General features: G+C 42.8%; 1 protein-coding gene across 12 annotated transcripts in view; it reads right to left on the reverse strand.

Moving 5' to 3' along the window:
* Arpp21 (cAMP regulated phosphoprotein 21) overlaps positions 1–14,342 on the reverse strand; it is a 117,863-nt gene that overhangs the window by 77,517 nt on the left and 26,004 nt on the right. The window contains exons 8-11 of one of the 12 annotated variants that reach the window (XM_032910865.1): positions 12,972–13,080; positions 10,691–10,789; positions 4,193–4,230; positions 2,457–2,513 (exon numbers count right to left, since the gene is read on the reverse strand). In XM_032910865.1, coding sequence (XP_032766756.1) covers positions 2,457–2,513; positions 4,193–4,230; positions 10,691–10,789; positions 12,972–13,080 — 303 coding nt within the window. Of the gene's footprint in view, positions 1–2,456; positions 2,517–4,192; positions 4,231–10,690; positions 10,793–11,885; positions 12,603–12,971; positions 13,081–14,342 lie in introns of those variants that run through there. The other 11 variants (XM_032910863.1, XM_032910864.1, XM_032910862.1 and 8 more) reach the window with 11 other exon arrangements.

Raw genomic sequence — 14,342 nt, forward strand, 5'->3', positions numbered from 1 at the left:
CCCTTAACTGGCACGCTTTCACAAGTGGAAGAAAGCTATTGGGGCTGTTGTGTTGTCCAGCATAGTTTGTTCTTCGAACATCCAAGTACAGCTTCATCCTTCTCTTGTATAATTCTGATTGTGCTGGCCCTTCTCTGACAAAGTACAGCTAAACCATCCCTTAGTAACTATGAATGAACGAGGAACGGGACAACAATCTCCTCTGTAGATGATCTGGAATGTCTGGAAGGAGAAATGTGCCCTCTAGGTGGGGGCAATCCTTTCTTCCATCACCAATTCCCCTGCATTTCTCCCTTCTACCCTGACTTCTGCACCTCCATGACAGGAAGCCAGATTTGTAAAAGTCCCAGTGTGACTGAGACCGTCTTCTCAAAGGTGGCGACCTCCATTTTGCCAGGGTGTAGTTGACACCCGTGGGCATGGAAGATCTGTTTTCAGCAACTGTAAAAGGTTGTCTAGACTTAACCTATCTCCCCTCATCCGTAAAGTGACCTGAGCTACCCTTCTCTGGCCTGGTGGCTGATCCAATCGGCGTTCTAAGCCAGGATCTACGCAGCATTTAAAGGGGTAGAATTTTTAACTTTCTTCCTTTAGGAGATACCATAGAATCCAAACTAAAAGATACAATTCTTTATGATTTGTAGATATGTACAAATTGAAATGTAACTCTCATTTCTCTATCTCCTGGCTATTTATCCCAGTAATGGCAGGCTGGGGTCCTAAATGAATTCCATGTCTACTCGGCATGGAGTCATAAAGGTTATGGAAAAGCACATACTAAAATGCCTTCCGCCCTGACCTTGTGAAGTTCAGATTGGTCCTTTCCAACAAGCATCTAGGGAAATAATGGGCACTGGAGCTTTTTACAGACAACTAGGATTCCATTCCGTGACAGTCGTAAAGCAAATACACATTTTGTTCTGTTTCTTTGCTTATTGATAATTAATGACAAGTTCCTTTACTTCTGAACATTGGGATTTTATTTTCCCCAAGTTAGATATGTACTCAGAACCACTCTCACAATGATCTATGTGCCCTTCCGTAATATCTGAAACTTAGTGACTGGGGTAAAGGATGGGCCCCATGATTTGCTTCCCTGATTATACCATAGCTCTGCTAGGAGGTGACTTGGGCATTATGTTAAAGGAACTGGCTTTTTAAAGACTTGTATCTAATCCATATCACAGAGTGTGTGAGTTCAGGGTCTGGGTTTCCAGTGGAAAAATCGAAGGTCATCACTTAAGTATTCAGAAACAGAAAGGGGAGGAACTCATGATGCCCAAGGAACTTGGGAGGGCAATGTTCAGCCTAGGAAAGTTAGAAACAAGCAAACAAGACCTCAGTTTCTGCTTTTCAGCTAATGCCTAAGGGAAGAGGAGAACTCCACTGATGGTGAAAATCTCAATTCAAACTGCTTTCGAAAGGCTTGGTAAATCCATCCACTTTTCCTCTTCTTTTCTTTCTTTGAAATTCTTAAGAGTTTGTTTGATGGTCTATCTCTATTCTAACAGAGATTGAGCCTCCCTAGTGCTTTGCAGTGTATTCAAACATACACAATAAATATTTAATATTTTAATTTCGTGTGTGAGTGTGTGTGTGTGTGTGTGTGTGTGTGTGTGTGTGTGTACCACAAGTCCTCTGTGTGTAGGTTGGAAGAGAACATACTGGAGTGTGTGTAGGTCTGAAGAGAACATACAGGAGTGTGTAGATCGGAAGAGAACATACGGGAGTTGGTTCTCTCTATCATGTGGGTCCTGGGGATTTAACTCAGCTCAAGAGGCTTGGTGAAAAGCACCCTTATCCTCTGAACCATCTTGAAGACCTGATACTTCGTGTTTTTAATAACACTGTTCACAACTGGCCCTATAAGTCATGTCAGGCAGATATTTAAGAAAGTGATGAGAAATGGGGCTGGCCTTCTAGTCTCATAGAGCTGTTAGCCTAGCAAAGAACTCAAAAAGTAACATGCCACAAATCTTTGCGTTAACTAGTCCATTATAATTGAAGAAGCTTCATAATTTCCTTTTAGAAATTAAATACGTGCTTAAAATAGTGTTTGAAATACTATAATGGACAGTAGTGATTTAAAAACCAGCCACCCTAACAGAGTTAAATTGATTTAGTTTCCAGGAATGGGGATGAACACATAATTGTAGCCTTTCAGGAAATATTAACTCAGCTTAATTTGTCAAAGCAGGTTTGAGAGTTTTCAATCAATGTAAACAGTGAATCCTCCACCTAATGATACTTCCTATAAGGACCCAGAAGAAGAAGACAGAGTCATGTCTTTCCAGTGCTACCTCTTGGCCTGTCCAGTTGTATAACAAATGCTACAGGAAAAAAACTGAACAAATTTTAACTCCATGAACAGAAATATTGCATACTAACACTTATATTGCACACGGATTCTGCCACATCATCCGAAAACACAGTTTATGAAAGTAAACCATACCAACCGAAAGAGCTGTCTTTTCTTATAGGTCTCATTGCATATGTGCATATCTTCCTGGAGCCTACTGGGAATGAAAAACACCATGTTTACGACATAAAGCCTAAGGGTATGAGACCCTACGCAGAATGGATGTGCACTTCGCCATAGCATGCCTTGCTTGTAAACCAATCCCACACACTAGTGTCTGCCTGTGTGGTGTTAAGGTTTGTATGACTACATTCACGGCAGCCAGGAAGCATTGTAGCCTATTAACCTATGCTAGAAAGAGAAGAAAGGGGAGGGATCTAAAAATGGAAGAAGCTGGTAGACACAGGGTTGAAATTTAATTAAACATATGGGTTGAGCTTTTTCCTTAAGATAACTGCAAAGTTATTTAATTCGATTCTCTGGGAATGTCAGAAGTAAGTGCCAATTATATAATTTATTTTTTATGAAGGGGCATTCAAACGGATGTTTCCTCCTTGGATGATTAGGACATGTTCATACAGGCAATGGACAGAGATGAGTAGTTATTATAATACTGAGTATGATACAACTTGAATATCCAGGGCATTTAAGAGTCAATGAAGAGGACTGGGCACTAGAGCAATGATTGGTTAGAGGACTCAGAAATGTGTCTCTGTGGAAGTGAACTGTCAGTACTCAACATTTCTGGTGTGGGTGTAAAATTGGGAAATGCTTCAGGGCATCACCAAGGTAACCAATGATGGACTCTCAGTTTTACTAAAAATGGAGAGTTGTGCCTCCGTTTCTATGGGCTTGGAATGAACATATTCTGTCTTTCTCTCACCTAAAAGAGGTGAATCTCTCAACATTTCCAACTGCTAACCCAGTGACTTTTTAATCTTTTAGATGGGTTATTTCTGATATCTAGTTTACATTCCGATTAATAGCATTTAATGAACTTCTGTTTTAATCAGACTTAGAGGGTCACCCATTATGCTGACACCCGGAATTAAATTAACCCAGCGCTTTATTTACAAATCCTACAAATCCTGTGTTTCTAAAGCAAGTTGCAGATTTTGCTTAATCGGATGTGTTTAGCACAGCTCAGGCTGCCTCCTTCCTTTGTCTGGAATCCATGTAATTGAATCATGGGAACATTTTTGATACCTGTGAAACTTTCAAACTGCCCTTAACCCCAAGACATTCTATAAACTCCGTGAACACTCCATCGCTCTAGCACCTCCCCCATGGAGGCTTAAGCCAGAGGCACTGACAGATACAAAAGCCAGCGTTTAAAAGAACGTTTTCACATCAGCAATTTCAAGAAGACAGGGAGAGCTGTGCGATTTGAAATCTATATCTGTCGTCTGTCTCTGTCTAATCTCTATATTATCTATATCTATCATCTCTATCTCTGTATCAATATATGTTTGGCATAACAATTTAAAGTGATGAGACCCAAGAAATGGCTGATAGACTTTCAGCACCCTGGCCAAGAAACCAGAGAAACTGAATAAGTCTGGGTCTCTATTCTTATCCCTGTGTCTTTGGGAGGGCCAGAAACAAAGCCTTTAAGCAAAAAATGCTAAAGCCCTCCTTCCTCAATTCAAATGTTTTAAACATATCAAGGAACACAGAAGTGACTATATATGTGTGTACACGTAGATATATGCATGTTCTCATACATATATTCAGGCACACACTTATATACTGGATACGTATGAACATGAAAATGTAGAGGACACGTGACAAACCATTCCTCTGAAGACACAAGAAACATAAATTTCATTTTACCTGTTATCCAAAAATAGGCTTTCCTGGGAGCAAACTGACTGAAAAATAAAGATAAAAAAGGTATCACGTCAGATGTGCAGGATTGGCGGAACTCCCTCAAATCCTTGCCTGATTTTAAAACTACTCTCCCTGCCTTGGGGAAAAGATTAAGAAAATTATGAACAAAAGAGGAGAATTTACAAAGGAGAAAAGTGGGTTAGTGTTGTCAGCAGGGTGGCCAGTTCTCAGCAGCACAGGGCATTCCCCCTCAAGGGAGTCTCTGAGGATGAACAAAGGAAGTTCAAGGTCGGAATCAAGGTCAAAAGATAAAGATGAGTCGTAGGGCTGGAAGGATGGGTGATTGTTCAGTTTTGAGCAGCGTCTTACATCAACCAAAGGCACAGGTTCAATTCCAGACAAGGTAAGCAGATTTGACAGGGTCCACCTAGGGCTGGCAGAACTGTGACGCCTTACCCAGAACTCCCCACTTCTTGTGTGACACACCCTCCCAGAAGAAGGGGACTACTATAAGTCTCTCGATATTGAAGAAATGCCATTAATTATTAATCTGAATTGAGGGTAGGAGACAAGCATTGACCAGTTTAATCTAATTAGAAAATGCTGCCAAGTGACTTTTGCCTGGTTTGTCTTTGTTTTTCAAAGGAAGAAAAAGCCAATAGCTTTCTTGTTTTACTTCCCTTACTGAGCCAACCCTTGGGAAGAAACTCTATGGCCTTTAACCTGCTGAGATAAGGTGGGTCACACTAAGCTTGAAGAAAGAAAGAGAGGAGCCTATGCAAAGCAGACTTGTGCTCATGTGACAACACATTGTGTCTGGGGAATATAGAATCACGTTCAGGGCTAGGTGTCGTCTGTTTGCCCATCCATGTGCATAGATTTCAAGATGAATAAGTGATCTACAATAGGGAGCCCTGATTTAAGAGGCCAACTGGTCTACAGAGGCAGATCCAGGTCAGCCAGTCTGTGTAAAGGTTCCTCTGGTGAACCATTCCTTTGTAGAAAGTTAAAATCTGTACTAAAAGGTTATGATTCATGGAATCTGTTTGATGTGGAAATAGAATCATGGTTGGAGCTGGGGTTGGCGATTTAAGACCTGCTGACTAAGCGAGTGAACAAAATTTGCTAATATCAATTAATGCCCTGCATGCTTTTCCTTTACCCTGACTCATTCCTTACTGGTAGGATCGATCTTTTCAGTATTTGCACTCTGGTTCAATGAACCAGAAAAGTAACTTTGTAGTATCAGAATGTCATCCAACTGTATATTTACTTTATTTTAAATAATGGTGAACAGTGGTCAATAAATAGTTTTATATTCCTTAAAAAAAAGGGATAAATAGGGACTTAACAGACACACTGTACCACAAAGAGAATAACTCTGTCAATTCTTTAAGCATGTGTATACATATTAATGTGTGGAAACCAGAGGACAAGTCTAGGTGTTGTCCATGTTTCATTGGTTTAAAACTATTTTGTATTCGTGTGTGTGTGTGTGTGTGTGTGTGTGTGTGTGTGTGTGTGTACATGTGTTTGCAAAAGTCATTTCTGTCCTTTCTCCAGGTGGGTATTTGGGCCTTGAACTAAGGTTATCCCACTTGGTGACAAGTACCTTTACCCCGTGAACCATCTCACAGACCTCCAACTGGCTTTTTAAAAAAGATAGGGTCTCTCACTGACCTATAACTCACCAAGAGACATAGGTTAGTTGGTCAGAGACCAGAGGATCCACCTGTTTCTGAGTCCTCAGTAGAATTATAGGCATGTGACATCGTGCTTCATGGTTTCCTGATTGGGTTTGGGGGTGAATACACTCATCTTCCTGTGCTTTGCTTTACAAACTAAGACAGCTCCCTAGCCTCTGTGAGCAGTCCTTTCAATTAAACCTGCAGGTTTGTGATGCTAACACTCAGAGAGGCAAGTCGGATAGTTCTCCATTTCTTTCTGACGGTTCTTTCCACCAAGCCTAAGGCTCTGTTTGTATGTGGAGTCTCTTGGATGGTTGGAAAGAAGTCAGTGGGCTTTAGAATGTTGCCACCAGGCACGTAAATTGGAGGGTTGACCTATTTAAGGAGGATGATCCTCAGACTTTTTAACTACAAACCACTCACTTGAGGAGAGGAGAGACCAAAGAACTTCAAGTCTTTGAATGAAAGAGCAGGACACCAACAAATCAAAGGTATTTGCCGCCAAAAACATGCCTCTGGGTGTTCAGAAAGATCCCCCAAAGCGGTCCCTCCACCCGCCTGCAGAGGCCCTTCCCCACCACACTCTCACAAGTGAGACAGCTATGGGCTGTGATTCAGTAGCTGGTGGAAATAAACTTTAGAAAAGGGAGTATTAATAACTTGCACATTTAATGGCAGAGAAAGATAAAAGTGTCACAGTAATTAAGTACAACACTTAAAGCTGTCACTTATATGCATACCCGGATATAAAAGGCTTCTTTTTTTTTCTCCCAAAGAAGAAAATGATTTTGCTTAATGGATTAGAGTTCTCCCCCACATCCCACCCCCACTGTGCTCACAGCCTGTGCCCTCTCAGCCACTCAGAGGGCAGACCCCACACATGGTGGCGGGGGCAAGCAGGAGCCCACCTGGAGTCCTATTAACACACAGATGTCTTCAGCAAAATTCCCTTCAGGCAAGATAGGCCTTGCCTGCTTTATTCACCAGTCTTCCCAAGATTAGTAATATCAGGTAGAAAGACCAGAAAACAAGATTAAATTCTCACCAAAGAAGTAACATTTTTTCCCCAAATATTACTAACAATAGAGGCATACTGGTTTATTATTTGAGAGCTAAATTTGTCTGTACACTTACAACTCTTAGGCTCTCAGATAGCAATCTTATCTCAAGATATCAAACTTTGGAAGCCACGTTTGAAATCGTTTCTAGCCTATCACCAAGGCAACATGCCTACCTTGTTCATGTGGCTGCATAGATAAAAACACACAGGTACACGTGCACGCCGGCACACATGCACACTGTCTCTCAAACACTCACACATCTGAAACACACTCCTCTAAACATTCAAGACTTCTCATTTTAAAATAAGCTTGAGTCTTGCTTAAGTCTGAACTTTCTATCATTAGCCCACATAGGAAACCATACACACATACTCGATATTTGAATAGCCACTATATAAATAATAATTGATTAGCAAAATTGATTTTTTATTCTGTTTTTTTTAGTGAGAAAATAAAATCAGAGAAGAGTTAAAAGAAAGATTCAACTTCTAAAACACAGGGTCCTTATGCTGGATCCTTTGTATTGGTTAAATAGTTCACTTAATGTGCAGTCCCTATTATTGCGTGGGAAATGATCTTGTATCTCGAAAACTTGAGTGGGTGGTAATGACCCATCAGCTCGGGAACTGCAGGTGCATAGATGAGTACCCCATGAAGTGGGCTGTCAAGGAGTGGTGAGCAAGATATGTCAAGATATGTGTGTTTTGTTCAAGAAAGTACACAAGTTATATCCTTGATAGATGCTGTGGTGGTGATGTCTTGTTAATACAGCGTCATCTCCCATGCCTTAACTCTTACAGCCTTCCCACCTCATTCTCAGGGTTGTCTGTGTGTCTAACATTATGTAGCCGGAGGGGAAACGGCCACCTCTAAGATTATATCCCAGAAAACTGTTCCTTTAGTTTCTCTCATGGATGACATTCTCTTGGGGAAGTGAGTTGCCATTTCTGGAGACACGTGCCAGTCTCCGGGGATGCTCACCTTCCAGAACATTTCAAACTACAGACCGGTTCCCGTGAACAAAGTTGACTCTCCATGTTACCACATGAGTGGATCTGGAGATGGCTAACAGTTTCTCAGCCAAATCGTGAGGAGCTAGGCCCAGCTAAGAGCTGAACGGAAACCTCTGTTAGAGCTTGTGAGTTATCACTGCTCTCCAAGCTACAGCGAATGCCCATGGAGATGGTGAGGCCATAAGTAGATTAAGCTTACTTTATGCTGAAAAATTTGGGATAATTTATCATATTCAATAAGTCGCTAACCAGACTGTCTCTATGGGCCAAGGGTATGGCTTTTAGGGGCCGTGAGAAGTTATAGGAAGGTATTAAACAATGGGAGGGAATGTCCCCCTTAGAAACACAGCATGATTTTACTAATGATATCAAGAGTGTTACTCAGTTATGGAGTCTCATCTGTGAGTGTATTTTGACTGAAGGAGACTCATTTTAAAACCCTGCCCTGCAATATGAGGCTGGTCAATGATTTGGGTCAGGGGTTAGCCAGAGATTGGCAGTGGCTCCGCCATACTTAGATCTGTGTTTCATTCGAAAGGAATGTTATCCATTCCTGTGGCCAGTAGGATTTAACATGGCCTGAAATGCCTCAAGTCTTTCCCTGGAACCTCTGTGCCCAGTGAGGGAAGGCTGTGCAGGGACCTTCTCCACGTGGCCAGCTTCCTGGGGAAGTGTTAGGGATCCTATTCTTATCCCAGACAGGCATCTGAGACAGTGATTCTGGGTCACAACTTCATAAAGATAGTAACGGAAACAAGGTTTTCACACCCTGTCTGTGTGGCAGACGTCTGCGTCTCAATACATCGACACATTCCCAAGACTCTCGACTTGTCAGAACCAGAGTGGAAGGGGAAATCTCTGGTACGTGGATAGGTAAGTACACATGTGAAAGAGGAGGGAATCGAAGACAGAGAGAGTAATGAGCATTCTGGAGAGGTCGTCTTTATGAAGGTTTTCAGAGGTGAACCTCACTCACTACAAATGCACTCTTGCCCTCTCATGACAAGGCGAACATTTTAGCCATTTTAGTCTCTCATCCAGTGAGAGTTTGGATCGTGGCATGTCCTGACCATATCAAGAGGCTTAGCAGTTCCCACACATTTTCTAGATTTGCACCCGTACCTCCAGCTCTGTTTACTCTCCTAATTTAAGAGCTCTGGACCAGAGCATTCAATCAATGGATTTCTAGTTCAGTGTTTTCAAGAAAGTTGAGGTTAGGAGCCTAAAAGGGTAAAACCAGCTTAGCAAATGTTGCCTCTTCTGCAGCTTCAAGAGTCGTCATGAGTAGGGAGTGCCTACTCTTGCCTGGGCTTGAAGCAGACTCCATAAAACTGAGGAACAAAGTGTGCAGATGACTTGGTATGCCCCCTAAGCAGCAAGCCACTGCAACAGAGAGAGATTCAACCTGACTGAGGATTCGGGGAGTGTTGACCACAGAGGACCCACACTGAAGCCTCCTCTACTGATGTCAGGATTGGGTTCCCCATCATCCGAGGAAATCCCCAAGGGCTTCATAGAAGAGGAAGCTATGGCGATCTCTTGATGTTTTAACTCGTTTGCCTTGAAATTCAGCTTTTGATTTTAACATTTTAATTTTTATCTAAGTCAATTGCATTTGGTTTTGAGCATAATGGGAGAAAAAAAAAGAATCCCGACCACTCTTTCATTGTTTGGTTTTGAACAACAACAAAAAAGAAGTTGTTTAGTGAGTATTCCCTTGACAAATTATTCATAAATTTGATTTGGTTTGAAATCAACAGGGGGTATGGATATTACCAACTAGCATTATCATAGTGAAGTATCCATATTTGCTAATAATTCAGAAAATACTTTGTGTGTGTGTGTGTGTGTGTGTGTGTGTAGTGTGTAAGAGAGAGTCTGCACTAACACATAGTACTCTAAACTTCTTTTATTGACTTTTAAATAAAATGTCATTTTGTTTGCATTGTGTGTGTACATATGTGTGTGCATCTGTAGAAATATGTGTGTGTGTGTGTGTGTGTGTGTGTGTGTGTGTGTGTGTGGTATGCATGTGGCATGTGTGAGGACCAGAGGCCCACATCGGGTGCCTCTATTTCTCTCTACCTTATTGTTTGTAGTCAGAGCCTCTCAAGGAAGCAGGGGTTTGCGAATGAACTAGACTGTTTGGCCAATGAGTTCCTAGGATCCGCCTGTATCTGCCTCTTTAGTGCTTGTGTTGTGGAAGCCTGTCCTCATGTCTGTCTTTTACAAGGGTGCTGGGGATCCAAATCAAGGTCTTCAGGTTTGTACAGTAAGAGTTTCACTCAATGAGCTCTCTCCCTGGCCCCTAATACATACATACATACATATGTGTGTGTGTGTGTGTGTGTGTGTGTGTGTGTGTGTGTGTGTGTGTGTGTGTGTGTATATATATATATATATATATATATATATATATATATATGATCTACTACCTAGTATAGATGTAAAGGAATTTCAGAAATTGACAACTCTTTCTGTACTGTCTCCTTTGCTGATCCATACCACCTCTCTCTACCCTCATAAATCATGCCCTCGGGGCACATACAGGGGCTCACAGACTGTTTTCACCACATCCCTGAACCAGGTCCTCTCCCGGAAACATGTGTGCTTTCTGCTTTGTAACTCGTTCCTTGCTCCCAGGCTCTGTACTCCCTGCTGGATCTCTGTCTGAGACCTGAGGGGCCTTTCTGCTGATAGAAGGACCATACTCAAGAGGCAATGAAAACAACTACTCACATCGTGTGCAAATATTCTCTCCCTCACTCTCTGATATTCCTCTTCTCTCTCTTCAATTGATTTACTTCGTCTGTCATCTCTAAATGGGTGCATTCTGTTCTGCTGAACAGAGAAAAGAAATCAGGAGGGTTATCCATGGTGAGCTGTGAAGCAACCGTCAGCTGAGAATCATAAGTGCTCGTTTAGATAACCAGAGCCTGACAAGCCCCACCCCCTCTGTTCCCTGAGGAGTCTAGGCTGGGAGGCATAGATTTGAGTATATCTCTATGTGCATGTGTGTATGTGTGTGTATGGTGTGCATGGGTTTATGCATGTGTGTATATATATTCATGTATGTATGTATATGAGTGGTGTATGTATATGCATGTGTGTTTGTGCATATGTTTCTCTGTATATATGAATGTGTGTATGTATGCATGTATGTATCTCTTTTTCTCTGTGTGTGGCATGAATGTGTGTATGCATGTGTATGTGTGCATCTCTTTCTTTCTCCCTCTCTCCTTGTGTGTCCATGTGTGCATCTCTCTCTTTCTCCCTCTCTCCTTGTGTTTGTGTGTCTGTCTGTGCATGTGTGCATATCTGTCTGTGACCTGCTGACATAGGAAGGATTTGCAACTCCTGGTTTCATCCTCTATGAAGGAAAGTAGACTGAATCTTTCAAAAATGAGCAGGCTCGAATATGCTTCAGGAATTGGCCCCGAGTTGGGATGGTCAGGAGTAGCCTTTCCCCCTTGGCTGAGTATGTCTGACCACAAGAGCAGGAAGTCTTGATGGAAAAGAGGGAAGAGTGAGTTCGGGGACCTGGGGGGCAGGGTGAAGTGGTTGTGAATATTTTCGATCTCCAGAAAATAGAGAAAGTGGGGACCTGAAAGAGCCCTGTGGACGATCTCAGGCTCCTAGGCCATTTTTGTTCACTCTGTGGCTGACCCTGTGAATTGTATGGAGAATGTAAGCTGAGCCTAAAAACCCTGTTTGCTGGTAATGGTCAGCACAGAGAAATCTAAAAACACAATCCAAAGAACCCAGCATGAGAACTGTGTGTCTTCATCCTTTCCCCTGACCCAAGTCCTGCTTCTCAGCTGCCTCCATTCTATTGTTTGCCATTGTGGACAAGATCCTCTCTGAACTAAGCACATTCATCCATACGTCCACCAGGCACCCGTGGAGTACACGACATAGGCATGTTTCAGAGTCAAGAAGAGCCCTAGTGCAGCCCAGGGCTGGTGGCAGCAGTAGCGAGAGACAAGGAGGTACAGTTGGAGAATTGGCTCTTTTAAAAATCTCACTGAGAGATGCATACGCCAGCTCAGAATGATTCGCTTTGAGTAATTAGTAAGAGACCTTGGGGGAGACTCGTATTGTCTTACCTTCATGAATTCTAAAGTAAAGGCATGTTTCAAAAATACCTATATTATTGTCAGACAGCAAGTGCAATTGTCATGGCATTCCCCTGGCTCTCCGACATTCTTATTGTCATTAAATGTTTACTTTTTTGGGGGGACGGGGTATTATTTACTTAGTTTTCTTAGTTACTTGCTTGTAACCCTCTCCCTCCTACCCACACAAAGAAGAGATTCAGTAAGATCTCTTTACCTTTAGTCAAGGACCGTGATTAAGGTTGTCTCTAGAATGACACAGTGTTTTGTCACAGGCAAAATACACAGCAATCAGTTCCGGCTACACTTCATGCAAACGAGCAAACACATGACATAGACCATGAAACACAGGAAGAAGGGTGGGGAGACTACAGAACGTAAACTCGATGCTTTGCTGGGAAGACTTATTTCTTTTAGGATAGTTGCAAAATCCTCCTGTCCTCACCATAACAAGGTATGTTCTTTACAGCTACACCGGTGGCTCATCGGTCCTCAGTGACAATCCAACTCAAACTGTGCACAACGGAAGGACAGAGCTGTAGGGAGTGGAGTGACTGGCAGAGTTACACACACATCTGGAAATGCAGCTGACAAGCTTACCCCCGCAGCTGGAGCTCGCAGCACCCCGACCCCCACCACAACATGCAGCAAAGACTGCGCCAAGCACCACCCATGCAGAGCCCAGCACAGAGCCACTGCTAAGCAACTGGAGCAACACCATGTGGCTACCCAGGGGATGCTAGAGGCGGAAGCAATAGAGGCCAAGGGTTGGAGAGAGGGCAGCAGTTGTCAGAGGCAGGGGTAGGGCTGGGAGGCAGGAGGGGACCACAGAGGGGCAACAAGAACATCAGTCAGCCCACCTTCAAAAACAACAACGTCAGCCACTCTCAAACTTGAGAACCAACCTGATTGTCTTCTTTATCAATACTAGAGTTATCTCGCTTCAAGATAAACCGCTTCTGGGATTCTTCACTCTTTTCATCTTTTAAATGTTCACAAAACCTTTGCTCTGGTCTGCCAGCAAAGTAAAACATATCAATAAAAGAAAGTGTTGCTTTCCCGTCTGAATAAACGTAGTTCGTAGTGAGTTTTCCCTCCCCACGGTGGCATTGAACTTACAAGAAAAAAAAGAAAGAGAGAAAGAGAAAGTTTTATATTTGGTTGTGAAATTAGAATTGCTGGCGATATCTAGGCAGGTCATAACATGTCACGAACATGTCACTGAACATGTCACTCTACACGAGTGGGGAGGGAGTGTTGTTGTTGCGATACCTTTCGTCATTTCCAAGTCAGAACCTTGCTTGCTACATACTGATCATCACAGATGAACTTACAGAAACATGTCAGGTCACCAACACACACAGTAGTATTCGCTTTGATGTCCTCACTAGCTGTTTGGGCTTTCGGTGGCTTCTGAACACATAATTTCCCCATTCACACCCTCAAGCGAATACGAAGTCATTGTTAATGTTTGTATTTTCTGGTGCTGAGGATTGAACCTAGGAGCAGACGCTTGCTAGCAGGGACTATAACCAAGCTGCATCCCTAGCATCTTCCAGCGTCTCCAGCCCTCTTTCTCCCTGTAGTTTTGAAGCCCGAGTTGCACAGTGTAGACTTGAATTCACTTTGTTGCTCAAGCTGGTCTTGAACCAGTGGCCTCCTGCTTTAGCCTTCCGAGTGGATAGAATGATAGGTGTGTACCACCAGGCCCAGATAAATGTACTGCTTAAAACATAGAATGCACCCTTTCATTCATGTCTGGTAACTGCCCCTTAGCACATGGTTAGGGTCCTCTGAGTGGTGAGAGCTTTGTTTAAAATATATGTCTGCTTCTCCACAATTCTAAATGCTCTGGGGATTTCGCTCCGTTAGCCCCTGACCTTAAAGATCAGATCTTCTGAGTCACTCAGTAATTAAGAGAGCTAAAGATATTTAAACAACTTGTTAGCTGATTGGTGTGAAGGGAAGGCCCTAAGTAGTTGACTGCTACAGACTGTCAATTGATTTTGCCAAATCTCTTAATCATTATGGGTTAATTTCCCATGAGCAGCCCCGTACACATACTAGAACTCAGTGAATGAGCTGGGACTTGGGCTCATCACCGGGGACATGCTGACGTGTTTCTCTCTGGGTTGAAAACAATGTCTCAAGACTTGCGGTGTTCCTGTCCCTGCTGGATTCCTGGTGTCACAGGCAAGGGAAGTCACTTTACAAAGCCTGTGCTCTACTATGGGTGACCAGGAATCAAGAAAATGGTTCCTCAGAGCAGCACTTTG

The sequence above is a fragment of the Rattus rattus genome, chromosome 8 (genome assembly GCF_011064425.1).
Source record: "Rattus rattus isolate New Zealand chromosome 8, Rrattus_CSIRO_v1, whole genome shotgun sequence".
NCBI lineage: Eukaryota > Metazoa > Chordata > Mammalia > Rodentia > Muridae > Rattus > Rattus rattus.